A 22281-nucleotide genomic window follows, 5' to 3' on the forward strand; every position below is an offset into this window, starting at 1 on the left:
GAGCTATACTGTGCTGTTCCTACCAACACTTTGGTTTAGGACTATATAGTGATGACTGCTGCGCATTAAATCACGCCTCGTGAGTCAAGTCACTTTATACCAGCTGCACAATTTTCAGATATCCATATGCATCATTTATCTAGTTATCTACAAGTATCGAGGTCTTAAAAGCGTAGAGGTTCTACGTGTCCTGTATACAGTTTCATTATGAGGAAAATAGGATGGCCTGTTCTCGTAAGATGCAACATTATAGCCTTTAGTGCATGCTGCATCACCAGACCTGTACTTTCATCTTCATTGCGATTAGGGCTGCAACTAACGATTATTTTGATAATCGATTAGTTGGGCGATTATGTTTTCGATTAATCGGATAAAACCTAACCGCTTCTTAAAATTTATATTTTGCTTATAACTATTAAAAAATATAAAAAAAACATAAAATCAGGGTATTATTTATGTATAAAAATAAACTTTTAAAAATGCAAAAGCCACATATAGAGTTTAATAATCTTTAATTTTGAAATTTTAAACCTTAAATGAAATGTAGTATATAATATATACAGTATAAATGTATATAAAGTTTAAAAAATACACTGATATATTCAATTGATAAGATATAAACAGCTAAAATAATGTCATTTTGTATAATAAAATGATGTGTGCATAAGTAAAACCACAGTAAATTACAAGTTTACTTTGTAGTGGACTATAAAAAAACTGTAGAAATGCAAAAAGCTAATAGTCACAAATGTACTGTTATTTATATTCTCTGAAAACCACAACAATCACTAAATGTAATATTCTACTGTTATTCGCACCGTGTAATTTAAGCTAATCTAAAATAGCGCCATTTAACTAATCACTATTGCTCATGAGGTGATTGCGCAATGTGATGCTAGCGAGTAACCCGTGAACAGATCTAGCGCGACTGTCCCGAAGTTAGCAAACAGTTTAAACAAAAGCACTTAAACTATACAACTTTTACACGATAAAGAGATACAGTTTTTACCGACCCTGCTGACGTTTCGCCATCCGTAACACCAACATGTTATTTCTTTAAGTGTCCGTGCATGACATGCGGTGAAAGCTCCGCCTTGCATAGCGTGCATGTTACCGTCTTCTTAGAGGCGTTTAATGTAAATTGCTATCAAACCTAGGAGGACTTGGGGCGCGCGCTTTTTCCTGCAGACGCTCCTGTAACATCCATTGTGTGAGCGGCTGTGTATCTGTGTGTATTTGTGCATCTTGTGGTCGCGCGCCTCAGTGACGTGAGCAGCCCAACTAATCGATAACGGCATTCGTTGACAACGAATTTCATTATCGATAATTATCGATTTTATCGATTAGTTGTTGCAGCCCTAATTGCGATGTTGAAGAGTGATTTTTTACAGCACTATGTATCACTTTATTATTTTTAGTAGGGGTATCTACTATTATTTCATGCTTTTAGTGAAAAATCTTTGGACAAAAATGCAGGTAGTACAGGTGGAGGGACAATTCCTTCTTCCCCTCCATGAATCGGGCGATATTACTTTTTCTAAGGTATGGGACGTAGATCAAAAATATTTAACCCATTCTCAACTCGCTCCTAATTCTGTCCACTGATAATAATTTGGACTTAAAAACCCACATCAGAATGTTCAGCTATCTCTCCCGACTGCTCCAAAAAGAATCTCTGGATTTGTTGCTGTGGTATCCAGGCACTAAATAATCAATCATTTACCCACTGAAGGCAATTGAAGATATTAAAGATGGGGTAAAAATAAATAAATAAATAATTAAATCTATATATAATTTTTTAAACCTTTATAATAGAGTTGCAGTGCTCAATCAGCGAGTAACCAGAATTAACTCCACTCAGCCTCAGATATAACCAGGTCTGTATCGAGCGATCAAGCTTCACGAGTGACGCAACAGAAACGAATTTTTATGGCTTTACATTTTCAAAAATCATTAAAATCCTCTCGTCTCCTCTAGTTTATCCGAACTCTGTGAGCAAATTAGTCTGAAAACCCACTTGTTGCACACGCTTAATCAAACAAGCCTCAAAACACAACAAGCGCTAAATTACATATGCTCACTGTCGGGTTCAGTTTTGAGACTTCAGCTTTTAAAACTTTCGAGGTACGACAACTTTTTCTTTTTTAAAAGTTTATGGTTTTAAATTGTATACGAATATGATTAAATGTTTGGTAGCGAGCACTTAGGAACATAAATTGTATTTACACCAATAGTCACATTTTATTCAAATAAAAAAAAGAAATACATAGAGAGAGCAAAACTGGATGTTGGCTGCTATGATTCTTCAAACCCTAATATCAGCCTTTTATTGATTGTTTAAATTTACATAAATCTAAAAACAATATTGTCCATCTTTGTTAAAGAAGTGATTAACACAACTCCCAAGTGGCACAAAAGAAGTGTGTTTATCAGGTCATTTGTTTAGGCAAATCGAATCCTGATGAAGCCACAGCAATCTGCCAATTATGGGCATCTATGAGCTTGCACAGACTGAAGTGGGCGGTTATCATTTTCATCCTTGTGTGTCATGTGACCCTAAATGTTGCGTACACAGCGGTTTAAAAAAATTTGGTCAGTTGTTTTATATGTATTGAAGTAAATAAGTGACAGCCTTTGCCCTAGCTTGTTGGTAGCTGCAAGTTAATGGGTAAGGGGAGTGCGCTAAAACACATGGGAAACGTCTGCGAATGAACTAGGGGGTAATATAATCATGGGGAAAAATGCAAATAATTCTTGAAAAAATGGGTACAACAGACATGTGCAGTAAAATTGGCTACTTTCTGAGCCATACAGTTCCTGAGATAAAGCCTTTTATGTGTGTGTGAGAGTGAAGTAGGGCTGAAACGATTCCTCGAGTAACTCGAGTAATTCGATTACAAAAAATGACTGAGGCAAAATCTTCTGCCTCAAAGCTTCTTTTAATTAATTTTAAAAACTTATTTTAAAAAGCGCAATTATTTGTTTGGCGTGACACAGTGCGCTTCCAGATGCAAGCCACCAGTAAACACAGACGAAGAAAAAGCGTTCACGTCATCTACAAAGCGCAAGGAGACGCAAACAGTTATCTGTGTATTGATTTGAGGGAGCGTTCCTTTGCGGGCTGCAAAATGGAAGAGAGTGATAAAATTATCAGCGAGCCAAGAGAAACGAGCAAGAGAAAATGATTCCTTCTATTGTGAATAATGGCAATGTTTATTTTTTATAAAATGCTATATGCATTTAAAAAATAAATGTAGATTTTTCTAAAAAGAAAACCAATGTTTGTTTCTTTTATATATTTTACATGGCTGTTTAAATCAAGCAAAAGTACATTTTAACCGATTACTCGATAAAATTTTTGGTAGAATACTCGATTACTAAAATATTCGAAAGCGACAGCCTGTGGTTTGGCCTGGTTATCTTAGCAATGGCTCTTGCTGCATGGCTGACTCAAGCACTAAGAATGTAACCCGGTATCTTCTAGGGAGTGTATAAATGTAAACGTGAGTTTTTATAAATATCTCTTTTCTTGTTCTCTTTCTCTCTTTCTACCATGGAAGTTTCTTCATTCATATCATGGTTGAAGTTTTCTGTTGAACCTACACCCAGGCATAGTGTGCTGTGAAACCCTTGTTTAGTGGAAGCAGGAAAAAAAATCTGTGCGTGACGATCAGCGTAAATAACTGCATGAACATGATTTTTGAGTGGCCGTATTAACCTCTTTTGAAACAACACAAGCTCGATAAGGTATGCAGTGAAGATGCGTCACTCTTTTCCACTGGATATGATTCTGCACGTTGTGTGAGCGGAACGCACCGACAAGCAGCCAAACAACTCGAGCATGACACAACACAACAAAAAAATTTAAGTAAAGCTGAAAATGAAGGAAAGTTTCTTCAAGGCCGCATCTGTTGGCGTGAGATTGTAACTGCTGGATCTAATACAGATTACAAACTGGCATAACAGAAGCCATCTTTAGCCTCGTCACTGTGGTGGTTTTAACGTTAGTGTGTAGTTTTAGCTACAGAACTGTGAGTGTTGATTACCTTTACTGTGATCTAATGCGCATATCTGTACCTTAGGGATGATGTGAATTACTAGAGATGGGAACCACCAGGGACGAGCAGATATGATATTATGATACCTGGTGCTGATTCACTTTGGCACGAGAGTCCTGCTGGAAAAGGAAATTCTAAAATCTCTTGGCCGACATCTGCGTTAACTTTTTGTACTTACTGAAACACGTGAACTAACAGCAGATGACATGGTCCCCAAAAAGGTGTACTGACTCCAGCCTTACTCCATTCCTTGTTCTTAAAACAGCTTCGCCTAATGATTCGTGGACATCCTTGTTGCTCGTGCACTTTTTCCTAACACACTTCTCCCTTCCAGTCAACTTTCCATGAATATGCTTTGATACAGCACTCTGTGAACAGCCAGCTCTTTCAGCGAAGAAATTCTGTGGCTTAAACTTCTTGCGGAGGCTATCATTGATCATCTTCTGGACAACTGTCAAGTCAGCAGTCTTACCCATGATTGCGCTTGTGTGTACCGAACTAGGCCAAGAGATATTTATAGTGTATAAATAGTAATTTTACTCAGACTAAAAATTAAATAATCTAACATTTTAATATACCGAATTTTTGATTTCCATGACCTGTAATGGAAGGAAAAAAACAGCGTGAAAAGGTTTCACTTGTGAAAGTAAAGGGGTGCCAGGGGTAGCTCAGTGGTTAAGGCATTGGACTACGGTTCAGAAGATCCCAGGTTCAAACCCACCACCAAGTTGCCACTGTTGGGCCCTTGAGCAAGGCCCTTAACCCTCAACTGCTCAGATGTGTAATGAGATAGAAATGTAAGTCGCTCTGGATAAGAGCATTTTCCAAATGCCTAAATGTAAAATGTAAATGTAATGAATCTAGAATATAATTTTTTTATATTCTAATAACTTTTTCATAATAATTACATTTTTCAGGGTGCACTGTGCTTATTGCTTAATTCTTTCCAGCCTCACACTGCTTCTGCAGTATGTGTATTTATTTATGTATTTTACGTTTCTTTCTTCTTTTCTGGTCTGTTCTGCTTGGTTACTGCATACAGGTATGACTGATGTTTCTTGCACAGTAACCACATGAGCTACATTTAATTTTGTGTTCAGTTGTATTTTATCTCTTTTCCTGCAACTTTGCCACTGACACGTTTGCTCTACTTTCACCATCAGGAGGGCACGAAGGTCAGACCAAGCAATAACGAAACCCCTGGAGCTCTTAGGGTTTTTATCTGTAATCATGTTTTTCCATGGCATCTTTTTTTCCTTTTTTTTTTTTTTAATGAGAGGATATGAATATATCGGTAGTAGGATGCTGAGGTTAGAACTAGTTTCCAGGCAGGAGGTCTAGAGGAAGACCAAAGGGGAGATTTTTGAATGTAATGAGAGAGGACATAAAGTTAGTTGAAGAGAAGAGGATGCGGAGGAAAGGGTTAGACGGAGGCAGACGATTCGCCGTGGCAACGCCTGAAAGGGAGCAGCCGAAAGAGAGAGAGAGAGAGACTTGGATTACTAATGAAATTGGTTTAACCTGCAAACTACAAGGATGATATAAACTGTCTGAAGGCAGGGGCATTGTGAATTCTTTGAGTATCACATGATAATGCCTAAATACGATCGGATTTGGAAGGGAAGAGTGTATCTGAGAACTTTCACAGAATGGCTTTGCATGGTTAGTGTCTGATGAAGAGGATGTAGGATTAGGATGGTCAGATATTTGTTCTTTCCTGTTTAGTTCTCTTGGGTTTTCCTTAACTGGGCAAGATTCAAAAGCTGTCTAATTTAAAAATAAAAAAGGAAATACTCAGTCCCAGGAATGAGATGAACAATGAGATCAACAAATGCTATATTCATCTTTTGTCCTTCTGCATTTTACTTCAGCAACTGTGTCTGAATGTGCAGCTGAGTATGTCACAGTCACTGTGGACAGCAGGACAGGAGCACATGTGTTTGTGTGTGTGATGGTACAGCAGGGCTGAAAGACGCACGAGATGAGAGAACCCAGCACAGAATTAAAGCTGGTCGCTGCGCTGCCTTTTTTGATTTATTAAAGTTTTTGTGGGATGTAAATGAAACCCAAACGCAGAATAAAAAAGTTAAGTGCTTTGGCAGCTGGAGCTGTGTAGGTGCTCCATTACTAGCTTTATTTATTTACATTTACTGGGATCATCATTAAAAAATGTGCTTAAAACCACTCAGTTGATTAATTTCTGTTATTTATAGTTTCTGTAGTGAACAGTGTAGGATGCTGTAGGATGCTGTGTTTTTTTCTAGCAAAAACTGATGAACAAAACTGTCAGATTTCTCTTTTTTTCTTTGTTTCTTTTTAAACTGAAACAAGCTACAGTAAATCTTTTTATCATAAAGTTTTTTTTTGTTTTTACACGATTTTGTTTCCCTTAACATACTGACACATAGTTCACTTTTGTTGATTGTGTGTTTACATAACGCGTGATGTTGACCACATTGTTAACGCTTGTTATCAAGACATTAGAAGATGAAGAATAAGATTACACGCAGGCTTGAGGGGAGAAAAGAACATCCTGGTGGCAGTGATAAGCATGTTTTCCCCCTGTCTGCCTAGTAGATACAAACAGCTATCTGCAGTTGTCCTTTTCAAGCAAAATCAAATAAATCATCGTGAAGATTACAGCTATGAGGGTAAGCAGCAGGAATAGTTGGGTTTTGTCAGCAAAGCTACAATGTGTTCTGCCTTCCAGGCCAAAAAAAAAAATCCTCCAGGCTGTGTTCTGGTTCACATTCATGTCAGGAGAAGGACTGGTTGTTTGTCTAGAGATTTTCTCAACTGTTTACTCTAGCTGTGTTGCTTTTTGAAATGCTTCCCCGCCCCCACCAGCTGTTTACATAAGGCCCTTCCAGTGTATTATTGCACCTGCCAGATCCTTGGATCGTACCACCTGGTTAATGTTAAATAGCTCCAGAAGCAAGATGTGTTTGTTAATAAACACTGGACCTAGGGCTCCTTTGTTTACTGTAGTCATGGTGGCAGTCAGTTATTTAGAAAATATCAGCTCAGGCTTCCTTGTGTGGGAGAGTACTTAACCATGTGAAGACTGATGGAAAATGAGCTGGCTTGCAAAAAAAAAAAAAAAAAAAAGCAAAAAGACAGAGGGGGTGATGTCAAAGATTTTCTCTCTGTATATATTCTGGGGTTATTTTGCAATTGAACACTCTACATTAAGTTTTCGTATAGTTATTTACCAGAAACTGCTTTCACTTGAGCAGTAGAACATATTCTATGGTCTATGGAGAAGCGTAATTATTTAAAAAAAATTTTTTTTTTCTTGTTACTTATCTAAAATGTTTTCTTCTCATTCAGTGCTGAGGAGACGATATGTTCAAAGGCAAGGCAGACTTTCGATATCTTTTAAAATATTTTGTACCTTACGTGTAGTTTTTCTGTTTTTCCGTTTACACCTTTGTAAGATCTGTTATTCAAAACCTGTGCTTGTGTTCACACTATATTCAGTGTGTACTTCCTGTGATAGATTTCTTCCTGTCTTAAACTGTGACATGAGAAGGCATCGATAATTATTAAACTGTCTGTGGTTTTAATTAGCGTACGCATTTTTTTTTTACAGCAACATGCAGGAATCCAAGACAGATCAAGCAGCCAACAGTACTCCAGCTGGCCAGGATCGGGTGAGCTTGGGTGTGGAGCAAGTGACCAATGAGATACCAGTAAAAACGTCTACGCCCAGTACACACCTGATACAACAGGTTTGTTTTATCTTTTAATTCACTCCGGAGTCATGTGATTTTATCAACAGGGAGGAAAAAAACAATTTTTAGTCAGTTTTTGATTCAGGATCAATTTACATTATAACTTACAATTGATAAATGGAGTAAAATTGTTTTTTTTTTTAGAATATGGCACAGTTTTAGCAGAAAATACAGACCAAATGGATTTTTCCAAGAATATTGCGTCTTCATCTTTTGAGTTTATTGCGGTCTGAAAATTACCGCCACCTACTGGACTGGAGTGTGTAGCATAAGACTGTCCAGAATAAACGCTTATTGCTTTGTAGCACAAATTACACAGCATTTCAATGTTTATTATATATGTTTATCAGTTTTTAAAATTTCGTAATAAAGCTGCTTGAGATAAATTGGGCAATAAACTTTAGTACTGTTGAATTGAATCTAACTGAAAAATTGCAATGCCCTCCAAAAAAATCTAACAATCAACAGTTAACCCATGATTCACTGTTCTAATTGACTCATGGTAATGTTTCATTGTTCTGGAATCAGGAGGAGTTCATAATTAAAATGATTTTTACCTGTCGTACTAACAGTACGCAACACCATGATGAGCAATGATTTGTCATCCTGCCTTTAGACACAGCCAAGCATTGGAATATCACAATTTACAAGTGATCATTTTGTTGAAGAGGTGACAAATCATGGGTAGTCACCTTCTCACTTGTGGTATGGTTTCTTTTCAAGGAAAACATTGAAACTTTTGCTAGTATCTATTGTAGTCTCCTTCTCTAGGATTTCCCTTACCTGACACTTCCCAAGAAATTTTTTTTTTGTTATTCTCTTTCTTACACCCCCCCACACCTTTTTTTTGTTGTAATATTGTGTGCGGGGGAATTCCGCTAGGCCAGATGTTTGACCCTGCAAAAGGGTGAGAGGTCAGAGCAGGGAGGACGGTCTTCTTGCTAGCCATTTTGTTTTCACAACTGTCGAATTCCTGTTTCCTGGTTTTCAGTCTGTATTTACAGTGAGCAAAAACAGAACATAGATAAGAATGTGGAAAATAATTTCTTGCGCAACTGTTTAGTGCTTTTGTAATGATTGATACACACTTGGAGCTTCCTAATATTGTTCTGAAGCCTTTTACTGTGTATTTATGTTTACAGCTCTTGTTTAACGCTGTAACAGTCTTTTTCGTTTTTTCTTATGGTACACAACAAACATTGCATTTTCAGGATCCTGTTCACGTAATCATTGAATGATAACTGCACTAAGGATGTCTGCATAGCTCGCTTACGTAAACTTATTATCTGTTACCATGAGCATAGGTATTCAATCTGTGGGGTATAGGAATTGCAGATGGAGCGTAGGTGAGATAAAAAAAAAAAAATCAAAATATGCCTCCTTTTTTTTCAGCTTCACAGTCGCTTTTTTCTAGGCTGAACCTTTTTTACAACAAATGCTGTCTTTACACGTGAAACCCTGACTCAAATAAAAAAAAATTTGTGGAATTAAAAAATTTCTGTAATGCTACTGTGTGGCAGTGTCCATTGTTAAACGCACTATACAAATAAACTTTAATTTAAACCAACAATAGACATTCAGCACTATTAAGGGTGCTCCTGCGCAACAAAAAGTGCTTGTCTGTTGCATGTGCTAATATTTTCTGAATGGGTGGGTTCAAACGCATCTGAGTGTAAATATCAGGAAATGAAACTGAAATTATCTTTTTTTTCATCTTTGAGCTCAAAAGCAAATGTCTCTTTTTTTTTTCTACAGCAAAAACAAAAGAATTGGCTTTGTTATATTCCTATGCATTAATGCAGGACTTTGTATTACAGCATTTTAAGAATATTAATTATATTATGAATGCTACCAAAAAAAAAAATTCTTATCTGGAGTAATCAAAACCATATCTGTATGGCTAGTTACAGTTAGCCATCCGACTGGTTTTGCGGAAAAAAAGGAGTTAAATTTGTACTAATACCTTTGATTTATCAAAAGTGGGACTGCAGAAGCTTCATATGCGTCTCTGCTAAACTTTCGTGGGAAACCTATAACAACCAAAACCTATAGGTAGTGTACAGCTATTATTTGCATAAGAATATATATATATAAAGTATACATAATTCAAGACAGAAAAAAAATGAAACGTAAAAAAAAACGTAATGGCAACAGCCACGTTCCAACAGGGCATACTGTATATTCAGGGTTTTACAGTAGCAGTAGTCCCCCAGTGGGTAAATTCTGTATATACGTGAACTACATTGATTTGTGAAAAGTCTAGGCCTGTAGTGGTTTTGTGTAGAGGATGATTTAATAATGTACAACAGTGTTATTGCTTCCTCAACTAAGTCAGAAAGTTTGCTTCTCTCCTCCTCCTCGTATTGTACATTAAAGATATTATTGATGTCTGCCCGGTATGCAGGTGGCTATGTGTTGTGTTGGCAGGCGAGTTATGACCGCATTACACTGCTTGGATTTGAAAGTGTTTCCATTATAGCCGTGTGTTCATCATTCCATGCAAGATATGTCAAAATTCATAGTTAAAATCATTCAGTTGTCAACCAGATGGTGTCTTGCCCAGAGCAAACCGATTTTTATAGTTTGAATTTCATAGTTCTAACATCCAGAATAAAATGATCTCCTTGGGTGGATACTGTAGGTTCGGTTTGTTATAACAATCCTCTTATCCCAGCTGAGAAACTTGTCTGAAGATAGACGGACTCATGAAGAGCTCACTTGTGGGCACAATTTGAATATGCACAAGTTAACACATTTCAGTGAAATATGAAGTCTTCACAGTCAGTGACTATAAATGACCAGATCGAATCCAAAGAAAATCGAGTTCATTTTGCTAAAATAATTTTCATTGGATGTTACTTTGTATTTGTAAATTCGATGAGTATAGAGGTTAGGCATTTAGCCTTTAAGCAGGTGGTAAAGATCATGTGATCTCAGCCTGTGTAGTACTTATATTAACTGTAAACCAGAACAAAACATAAGGATCCGCAGTGTGACGCCGTTTTTGTCTTTAATTGGTCATAAAATAGTTATGGACCAATTCTTTAATTTTTATGTACAGTAATGGACATCCTGGCACATGACTCGCATTGAACAGCAAGACAAATAAAATTAAAAAATTAAAGGCCACTTTTAAAGCCACTAACTGATGCATAGATTCTGCAAAAAAATACATTGAGATTATTTTGACACATAGAGATTATAATTAAAGTACCATTTTTATATTCAAACCTGTTTATCTAGGCTAACATGAAATAATGGCACAAAAGTTCTCATTGTTTATCCCCTGAAAAGTATTTAAAAAGTAAACAAATACATTTTCACAAACTCTACATTCTCATATATGCATATATTACCCGTGGCGCATTGTAGTCTCTTTGTGATGAAGTAATTTCACAGTTTCATTATGAGATTTTGATTTAAGTTGATTATTAAGTGATAGCTGTCATTAAGGCTGTGCAGGTTAAGAGTGATCTAAATAAGCATGTGATGTTTCATTTGGCCTCCGGCTGCTGGTGGTTCAGACAAAGTGTGTTGTAATAGTTAAGTACGGATTCAAAGCTTGGTGCTGCACGTCTGGTTTGAACAGGATGTTTCCAGTCACGTTCTGCACGTCATGTAAAATTTTCCAATTTAAATTTATGTCTGATTAACTATCTAATTAAAACGAAAGATTAGACCAGTTAGTGAATTGTCCAGCCCTGCTGTCGCTTTGCATTTTTGTTTGTCTGGTCTGAACTTCCTGTAGTCTGAACATGCCCATTGCTTTTGTTTGTAAGAAAGTCCTTTCATGTAGCTTACTTTTGTACAATTGTAACAGATTTTCATGACGGCATTATTTTAGAAAATAGATAATCTGCCATTTGCACACGTTTGGACCTTATTGAACATTGGGTCTAATCATGCATAAAACTTTCATACTCTCAAATGCTCTCAAAATGTGGTGAACATAATAGCAACAATGTTCTGATATTTAATACAGTATACATTTAGTAATATACTGTATGTGTTTGTATATTTATTATATATTTTGTATATTGTATATTATTACTGTGCAAAGGTCTAAGGCACCATACAGACAGATCAGTTTTCAGATGGAAACAACAAACCTAATGTACACTCTTGGAATTTGCATAAAAATAGAAAGGAGCGAGTGTAACAAAGGTACCAGAAGAACTCGTATTCTCCAGCAAGCTCAGTAAAACCTAACAACTATTTTACTTATAGTACTGTGCAAAAGTCTTGGGCACATACAAAAATATGGCATAAGCAAAAGATGCTTTTGAAAACATTTCTGCGTAAAATAAACTTCTATAAAGAGCAATAAAGAGTAATAAGTAAACATTCAATATTTGGAATGAAAACTCATTGCTTAAAATCAGGAGTTTTAGACAGATTTGTGCAGTTTTTTAAGAAAACAGCTGTTAGATTTTACTGAGCTTGCTGGAGAATATGAGTTCTTCTGGTAACTTTGTCACACTCGCTCCTTTCTATTTTTATGCAAATCCCAGGAGAATTATATTTGGAAATACTGAATGATTTTGTACAAAATTATGCAGACATGATAAACATATATAACAAAATTAGTACAGCATATAATATCTTTTGCACAATAGTGTGTGTGTGTGTGTTATATATATATATAAACCCCATTACATATGTAGTTCTCCTTTGCTGTTATAAAGCTCCTTCTATCATCTGGGAAGACTTTTCACTACACCTTTGGAAGGTGGTTCCGGCGATTTGTGCTTATTCAGCCACAAGAGTCTCAGTGAGGTCAGGTAGTGATGACTGGTGAAGTCAGCATTTCAAATCATCCTAAAGGGGTTCTCTGAGTTCTTCCACACCAGTCTTGGCATGTGGTGACTAATGGGTGTAATACCTTAATACAAAATGTTTTGTGTTATCCATTAACCTTAACATGTGCTGATCTTAAGGTTCTAAGATAAGATTGCACATAATCAGGGAAGGACCTTCTGCTCACCTTGTATGTCTTCTCCCACCTTTGGCCATATAGTATATCTGCTTCACTGGGTTTAAATTCAGAAGAATTTATTTAAATTTTGTGTACATTATGCACCATCCTTTTTTGTGTTCACATGTAGATATGCAATGTAAATACTCGCTCAGCTGGGATGTGGCTCTTCCCGGGATGGTCTCGTTGCAACGAGGTGGTACAGAAGATTTAAGCTTTGTTGTAGATGGTACAGGAACTGAAGATTTGCCCTAGTTTGCTAATTAACACACCTGTCAATATTCCAAGACACTTACTTTACTTACAATTTTTTGTCAATGTTTAAACAGACCTAAAATTCAATTTAGGATCAATATAGTTTATTTAAGGTCTGTTTAAACATTGACTAAGAAACGCTGTCCTATAATAACATTTAAATCATATCCCAGAAAGAGATCTTCCTGCTCTTGTAGTTTGGTTCCAGTTTTTACTTGGAAAAACGTTTCATTTGTTTTAAAGCTTTGGCTAAAGGCTTCATGTGTGCAAATAATCCTTTGTAATGCGTTAGTGTTTACTTGGGGGGGGGGGGGGAAGAACCTTTTATAGCGTTTAACCATTTGTTGTTGCACTTCGCCTAAAGCGTTGCAATCAGCACCAAATATAGTTATTCTATTAGTTTAGTTACTAAGTAATATTAATTCAAGCTTTCTGTTAGATATTTTTTCTAATAATTAATCTGTTCTGTCTCTTTGGAGCTCAGCTATATTGCAATGGAAAAAAGTTGATTCTTTCATTTTTAGGGTTTCTTTTATAGTATACACAACAGCTTTCACAATTCAGCCTGCGTTTAGAAGGATGTACTGTTACTACTAGCTCAATAGTAAAAGACCTGGGCGTGATATTAGACAGTAACTTGTCTTTTGAAAATCATATTTTCAATATCACAAAAACAGCCTTTTTCCATCTTAGAAATATTGCCAAACTTAGGAGTATCCTATCCGTATCTGATGCAGAAAAGCTAGTTCACGCATTCATGACCTCCAGACTGGACTATTGTAATGCATTACTAGGTGGTTGTCCTGCATCCTCAATAAACAAGCTACAGTTAGTCCAAAATGCAGCCGCCAGGGTTCTCACTAGATCCAGAAAATATGATCATATAACACCTACAGTCATGTGAAAAAATTAGGACACCCTTTGAAAGCATGTGGTTTTTTGTAACATTTTTAATAAATGGTTATTTCATCTCCGTTTCAACAATACAGATAGATTAAAGTAATCCAACTAAACAAAGAAAACTGAAGAAAAGTCTTTTCAAGATCTTCTGTAAATGTCATTCTACAAAAATGCCTATTCTAACTGAGGAAAAAGATAGGACACCCTTGCCCCTAATAGCGAGTGTTACCTCCTTTGGCTGAAATAACTGCAGTGAGACGGTTCTTGTAGCCATCTACCAGTCTTCGACATCGGTCTGAGGAAATTTTACCCCACTCCTCAATGCAGAACTTTTTCAGCTGTGAGATGTTTGAGGGGTTTCTTGCGCGTACAGCCCTTTTCAAGTCACCCCACAGCATCTCAATGGGATTCAAATCTGGACTTTGACTTGGCCATTCCAGGACTCTCCATTTCTTCTTTTTCAGCCAATCTTTGGTTGATTTACTAGTATGTTTTGGGTCATTGTCATGTTGCATGGTCCAGTTCCGCTTCAGCTTTAATTTTCTAACTGATGGTCTCACATGTTCTTCAAGCACCTTCTGATACACAGTAGAATTCATCGTGGATTCTATGATGGTGAGCTGACCAGGTCCTGCTGCAGCAAAGCAGCCCCAAACCATGACACTTCCACCTCCATGCTTCACAGTTGGTATGAGGTTCTTTTCTTGGAATGCTGTGTTTGGTTTACGCCAAACATGTCCTCTGCTGTTGTGTCCAAATAATTCAATTTTGGACTCATCTGTCCAAAGAACATTATTCCAGAAGTCCTGGTCTTTGTCAACTTTATCTCTGGCAAATGTCAGTCTGGCCTCGATGTTTCTCTTGGAAAGCAAAGGTTTCCTTGCACACCTCCCATGCAAGTTAAACTTGTACAGTCTCTTTCTGATTGTAGAGGCATGTACTTCTACATCAACAGTAGTCAGAGCCTGCTGTAGTTCTCGAGATGACACTTTAGGGTTTTTGGAGACCTCTTTTAGCATCTTGCGGTCTGCTCTTGGGGTGAACTTGCTGGGGCGACCAGTCCTGGGCATGTTGGCAGTTGTTTTGAAAGCCCTCCACTTGTAGACTATCTTCCGGACAGTGGAATGGCTGATTTCAAAATCTTTTGAGATCTTTTTAAATCCCTTCCCAGACTCATAGGCTGCTACAATCTTTTTTCTGAAGTCCTCTGACAGCTCTTTTGTTCTCACCATGGTGCTCACTCTCACTTCAACAGTCAGGAGCACACCAAACTAAATGTCTGAGGTTTAAATAGGGCAAGCCTCATTCAACATGCAGAGTAACGATCTACTAATTATGTGCACCTGGTGTGATATACCTGTGTGAGATCTGAGCCAATTTAAGAGGGAATACATGTGAGGGTGTCCTATCTTTTTCCTCAGTTAGAATAGGCATTTTTGTAGAATGACATTTACAGAAGATCTTGAAAAGACTTTTCTTCAGTTTTCTTTGTTTAGTTGGATTACTTTAATCTCTCTGTATTGTTGAAACGGAGATGAAATAACCATTTATTAAAAATGTTACAAAAAACCACATGCTTTCAAAGGGTGTCCTAATTTTTTCACATGACTGTATATTATCATCCCTGCACTGGCTACCTGTTCAATTTAGAATTAATTACAAAATAGTACTACTTACATACAAGGCTTTAAATGGTTTAGCTCCCTCATACCTAACCAGTCTTTTAATACGCTATAATCCACCACGTCCCTTAAGATCACAAAACTCCGGACTTCTGGTAATTCCCAGAATTTTTAAAATCTACAAAAGGGGGCAGGGCATTTTCATATTTGGCTCCAAAGCTTTGGAATAGCCTTCCAGACACTGTTCGGGGAGCAGACACGGTTTCCCAATTCAAAAGTAGGCTCAAGACGCATCTCTTTAATCTGGCATACGCGTAACTCATCCCATAACCTCATACTCCAGTACACCTATCCTGAATGGCAACTACGCTAATTCTCTCCATCTTTTCTGTACTTTTCTACCCATCCTGAGACATCTGGAGATTGTGCCAGCTTCAGTAGACAAAGGCCAACCCTGCGAGGTTTCTAAGGCATCTTGAGAAGGACCTGCTCCAGCTAGATTCTGCTTTATGATGGCTGGAGCTACACATCCTGCTCCTGTGCTTCCAGTGATCTGACCCCATCTGCCCTCTGCACCTACTGCTGAACTGAACATACACAACTTCTGATATATTGAACTTTCACCTGCACAACACACTTGATGTTATTTCTATCGGTTATCACCCAGATGAGGATGGGTTCCCTGTTGAGTCTGGTTCCTCTCAAGGTTTCTTCCTATTGCCATCTCAGGGAGTTTTTCCTTGCCACTGTCGCCGTCACCCTTGGCTTGCTCATCAGAGACATTTCATTCATCATTCATTCATTTAATTATTATCTAGACACATTTTTCTCACACATACACACTTCCAAATATTTTCTTTTCTTTTCTTTTCTAAAAAAAAAAAAAATCTTTAATTTTTTTTTTTTTTCTGAAGCTGCTTTGGGACAATGACCATTGTTAAAAGCGCTATATAAATAAAATTGAATTGAATTGAATTGAATAGTATTAGTAAAATAGCATTTATTAGAATAAACTTAAAAAAAATGTAAACATGCAAACGTCACAGTACTGTCTATAACAAATAGTGCAGACAAAGTTTAATTTAAAGAAAGGACATTTAAGAAAACATTCTTTACACTGTTTTGCTACGGATGGCACGGTTACCACTTTTGTACACCTCAGTAAGCCCTTCTCTCTCAGCAAAGTAAATAGGATCGTATATTTCGTGACATGAACTGGCACCACAACTGAGAAGTCAGCATTAGGGTGTTTTTCTTTAAATACGAGTTCCCCATTTTACCGAGTGATCTTAAACCAGCATGGCTGCACTCAGCACCAGAAATAAACAAAGTAATACAGCTTCTTTAAAATACGAACATGGGAATGTTCAGTTTCTATCTTAGGCTCTCCAACGTTCTGGGATTTAAAATTCCAAATGGCAAGGCGCCACCTAGGATGTAATGCAGCATTTTGTTTTAGCCAGTAAGCTGTATGGCGTCACCAGAAATAATTGATGAAATTTTCGATTTTTTAATTCATCCAATTTTTTTAAAGGTACCCTTTACAGTCCTTTTGTGTAGACGTACCAAACCAGAAAGTTGTGACTGTGTATCCTTAGAATAGGATTAACACTATTATTATGTGCAGGAATGACATGTCTGAGAACCTAAATTTAAAAAGGTATGGAGGGCCTAGAACACAACCTTGTGGAACACCATATTTCACATTTTTAGACACAAAGATTTTGTTAATGTTAAGCCAGGCAACAAATCTATATAAAAAAATTTTTATTGAATATTAAACGGCTAATTGGGGGAAAAAATAACTCACTTCAGAGGAATCCTGCTGTCATTGATTATAGTGACTGAGACGGCCAGAGACGGTATTCTCTCTCTTTCTTCATTTATACTGCTACATCCTGTGTACAGGGTCATGGGGGGTCTGCAGCGTATCGCAGGAAACTTAGAACATGATGCAGAGTTCACCCTGGACAGGTGCCAATCCATCGCAGGGCACACACAAACGCGATATTACACACTATGGTCAATTTGGGAACACCAATTAGCCTGCATGTCTATGGACTGTGGAAGGAAACCGTAGTACTCAGAGGAAACACTTCAAGAACAGGAAGAACATGCAAACTCCATGCACACAAAGACAGGGATTGAACCCTCAACCCTGGAGGTGGAAGGCGACGACATTAATTTAGGTTTCTTGTACCTCTGTTTAAATCAGCATGACTACATAAGTTCAACTGGTTTCAGTTTGTCTGGAGCACTGTCCCATCTGTTTTCTAATTCTCTCATAATCGTGTTTCATCGTTTTTGGTTTTTGTTACTGAAAATCAGAAAAATCTCTAATTGCTCTACTCTGGAAATTTGCTGTCCTTTTCATTTATTTTTTTAAAAATACATCTCTTTGTTTCTGAGTGGTTGCTCAGTGGACAATGCACCGGGCTCCTGATCGAAAGTTTGTGCCCTGGGTCCTTGAGCAAGACCCTTAACCTTCATGTGCTCAATCCCGTCTCAATTGTAAGTCATTTGAATAAAAGTGTCAACCAAATGAGCAAATGCAAATGGTAATGCAAAACTGTAAAATGATCATGAGTGTGAATACAAGGACTTGTACAAGTCTATGGTTAAAAAAACAAGTAAAAAAGCCTTACAGTACCTGCACTTCTTTAAGACTTGTACTTGTAAGACCACTCGTACTGAATTAGGGCTGAACCTGGTCCTGCTGTACCCCATTTCCTGCATGTTTTTTGTTCTATCTCTAAGAAACTCAGGAAAAACTGCTACTCAGGTGATTAGTTGACTCAGATGTGTTAGAGAAGGAAACACTGAACTGTGTATGGGGTTGTGATCCAATAAGCTAAACTATACTAAATCAGTAGCCTAAAGGAAGACGTTGCCTCACTGCTAGTCAGACAGAGCCAAGATTAAACCGCCAGAGTGTAACAGATCTAGTGAAATTATGAAATGTGTTTCATTCCTTCAAGAGTAACCCTGATAAAATGTCAAACCACTTCCTTATAGGAGGCTAATATCAGCTGGTTAGTCAGTTTCACTTAGCATGCAGAAGCTGAAGATGTATTGTTGCACAAGTGCTTTCTCTTCAAAGTGCCTTTCTATTACTGATGCACTGATATGAAAATCATCTATGCTTTTCTTGTACACCACATGATGCTTTATTTAGTGACCCATCTACTGCATTTTTTATTTAATAAAAAAGTAAACAGTTTCATGCGGTCTATTTGTGGTTATTCCACTAACTGTACAAAGAAACAACAGATACAATGCTGATGTTGTCCCTTAGGGGTTTAGTACTGTTTGGCATGTTATCCAAGGATAGAGGGTCGTAGATTATGAGATCTTCATGTTGTTGTTTGCAAAACAATGCTTCATGAAATATGTGATCTAGCTGGTTTTGTCCACTATCACCACAGTTTTCGTGATGATGCCTCAAACGTTGCCAAAGCTAATTTGCAGATGAATTAAAACGCTGCAGGACATTCATATCAGTTTCATATTTTTGGTGCAGCTTTTTGGTTTTGTTACACAGTTCTTTTGGGCGATCCGATGTTTTGTGCGCAGATGCCTTTACTGCAATGTGTTTGTTGACAGTCAGACAGTCATATCGCTGCTTAGCGCTGCAGCCACGGCAAACCTGTAGTACTAGTTTTTGCCATTTTCTAGATGACTTGTCATTTATTAAACATTCAAAGGTAATAAAGGGTTAATTGTTCGACGCAGTAGTGGGTTGACGGTACACTCGCACGTTCTGAAAAACAAAGACAGTAACGTCCTTGGAGACGTTACAAAGCCAATCAGGATTCTGTTATTGTTTTTTTGCATCTTCAGGCACTTCAAGTTGCTCAACAACAACAGCAACAGCAGAGTGGGGAGAAGTCCCAGAAGAGCGTGGAGAAGGAGCCAGGTACCCAGGTAGAGCTGTAATCTTGTTTACTACTTACAACACACTCGAACATACAGGCACATACACACCCTTATGCGCATGCAAATAAATATTATAATGATATTATGTGTGTAGTGTATATATAATAAATAAGATTTTCCCCCCCTGTTTTGTTTTCTCTGATGTTCAGTTCCAAATGGAATATTTTTTTTACTTTTTTTTATGCTTTTATGTGTGTATACTGATTTTATAGCGCTGTTTATTAGAATGAATGAAGAGCTGGATAAGAGCTGGGTTAGGTCATGTCACTAGGCTAGGTTAAGCGTAGAGGGCGGGCTCTAGGTACGTGATTGGACACGTTCGGCAGCCTGTAAATGGTGGAAGGAAATACAGCCAGGATGTGCCGTCCCATCGGGACTCACACTCCGTCTGAATACTCGCACCAGCATGCTCACTACAACTGAAACAACACATGCTGCTGGACACACAGCTTTTAATGGCCATGGAATTAGCCAGGTTTGTGTTTGCTAGGGTGTTTCTGCATGAGCAGGATGTGGTGTTTGAAGTTAAAGGGGATCTTGTGTGTGTGTGTGTGTGTGTGTGTGTGTGTGTGTGTGTGTGTGTGTGTGGGTTTTAAATGTGTATGTACACTTGTGAACCTTGGGTCATTCTGAAACCGTTTCCTGGTTCATTCAGAATGACTCCTAGTTTGCCCTGTGTTTACAAATGGGCGTTTAAGTTGATAAACTGAATGGAGAGATGTTATTCATTCGGTTAAGGATCGCCTCGTATGGAGTAACTTTATTTGCTGTATGAAGATGAATGAGGTGCTGAGCAGAAGCGCCACGTTACTGCATCACTATGGATCATGCTGTGTAATTGAGTTGTGTCTTTCAGGGAAGCATCGATTTTTGTCATGAGGGAGTGATGAGCTAAATAAATGACTCTGGTCTTGTGATATCCGAGCGTTGATTCTGTCTTGTAAATAATAGCACTGCATCGCTAAGAGGTTTTCTCGTTGTCTGTGGTTTGTCATGTGTGGCTGCTCAGAAACCTAATCACTCTCTCTACAAACTCTAATGAACACAGCTCTTTTTTTTTTGCCTCATATTATGTACTCAGATTGAAGCAAAAAATATTATTACTCCATTTTTTTTGTTTGTTTGTTTTTCTTTGTGTGACCCAACCCAAAATGTTTAAAGTATTGAGAGCAGAAACAAAGGATTTGCTTTAGGACGGTTGAGGCTTGTTGATTTATGGGCCTGTGTTTTCAGAAGCGCTTGCTTGTTGACATGTTCACTCACAGGGAGTTGTTCTCTGACACACTGGCAGGAACAATAACAACAACAAAACACTGTTTGGACTTGTCTATCGTCATAGAGACAGCGCACATCAACGTTTTGGGAGACTGTTAAAGCAGAATTATCGCCATTAATTTGTCAACACGTTCAGGTGGGCGGCCGAGGGGTTTGCTGTCGTTGCTGCGCTTTGTTCCTCTGAAGTGTGTGCAGCCTTCACACAGAACTCGGTTAAAGGCACGAGACGATATTTCACGCTCGAGCCAGGGTTAGATCTGTATGATGGCTCACACCCGTGCGCTCGCCTGGATAGTGTGGGAAAGTGTGTGCGTGAAGGTCAGCCGTTATATTTCACTCCCAGCTGCAGAGAAATAGTCTAGCGGCATGTTTACTCGCAGCTTAACACAGCCGGCTTTACTGGAACCCCGTGTTTGTTTGGGTTGTGGAGCCGTAATTAAAATGCAATCTCGAGGTTTGTTTTCACAGTTGCTGTGTACCTCAGTGGATGCATTGTTTAAACAGAACCATAAATGTCATTTTAATGATTCTGTTTATTGTAAACAGTTGAAAAAACACTGCGTTTGAGTGTTTAGTGCGTTATTGTGTGTGTGGATTAAAAAGCAGTAATAGCTTCGGGCTAAATGATGCATTTTGAAGCCGGTACATTTTTGAGTAGTTGTATAACTGTACTTCTGTTTTCTTGTAAAGCTGTGTTGCTGTTAGTGGTTGAATTCATGTCAGAGAAAAGTCCAAATAAATAATGCATTTAGCTTGTCATTGTTTTAACAAAGATGTTTAACTGTTTACATATGCAGCTGTTTTGATGTTTTTTAATTCAGACTTAACTATTTCCTGACTGCAGAATCTAGAAGACTGAGTTTTTTTAATTTATTTTTTTAAATCATTGAAGGTCAAAGTATTTATGCACTATATAGCCAAAAGTGTGGACTCCTGACCTCAACCCCACTGTGAACAGCTTTGGGATGAGCTGGAGCCTCCTCACCTGACATCAGAGCCTGACCTCACTAACGCTCTTGTGGAGAAATAAGACAAATTTAAATGGTGCACAAATCTTTGGCCATGTGTTGCATGTATTAAAGTGTAAGAAGGTCTTGGAATCATATAACCAAATGAATTCATTTACATCATTTAAACGTCGGCCCTTTCTCTTATGAGTCCATGAGTACACAGTCCATGTGTGTTGCACAAGCATCTTTACGAAGTGTTTGTGTTGTGTAGGTGCCTGTTTCGCTGACCATGGTGCCCCATCAGGTGATCACGCCTCAGCAGATGCAGCAGATCCTTCAGCAGCAAGTCCTAAACCCACAACAGCTCCAGCTGCTGTTACAGCAACAACAGGCTCTGATGTTGCAGCAGGTCTGTACAGTCATAAGTCAAAACAAGAGCAGTTCAAAACAGTCCTGTGTCATTAGATAAATTGGCAGTTTGATTATAAATGTACTAAATGATTGTTGCCACATAGCTCTTTGTACTGTCATGAGTACACGGGAAGCTAAATAGCGTTCGTTTTAACTGATGTTTTG

The 22281-nt window shown here is 37.8% G+C and overlaps 1 protein-coding gene across 5 annotated transcripts in view; it reads left to right on the forward strand.

Annotated features, from left to right (window-relative positions):
• Positions 1–22281, forward strand: part of foxp1a (forkhead box P1a) — a 52424-nt gene that overhangs the window by 17035 nt on the left and 13108 nt on the right. For 3 of the 5 annotated variants that reach the window (XM_053482618.1, XM_053482620.1, XM_053482619.1), the window contains exons 2-4: positions 7651–7789; positions 19385–19468; positions 21977–22114. In XM_053482618.1, the coding sequence (XP_053338593.1) occupies positions 7655–7789; positions 19385–19468; positions 21977–22114 (357 nt within the window). In that variant the 5' untranslated portion in view covers positions 7651–7654. Of the gene's footprint in view, positions 1–7650; positions 7790–19384; positions 19469–19848; positions 19956–21976; positions 22115–22281 lie in introns of those variants that run through there. The other 2 variants (XM_053482621.1, XM_053482622.1) reach the window with 2 other exon arrangements.

The sequence above is a fragment of the Clarias gariepinus genome, chromosome 22, assembly GCF_024256425.1.
Source record: "Clarias gariepinus isolate MV-2021 ecotype Netherlands chromosome 22, CGAR_prim_01v2, whole genome shotgun sequence".
In the NCBI taxonomy this organism is placed as follows: Eukaryota; Metazoa; Chordata; class Actinopteri; order Siluriformes; family Clariidae; genus Clarias; species Clarias gariepinus.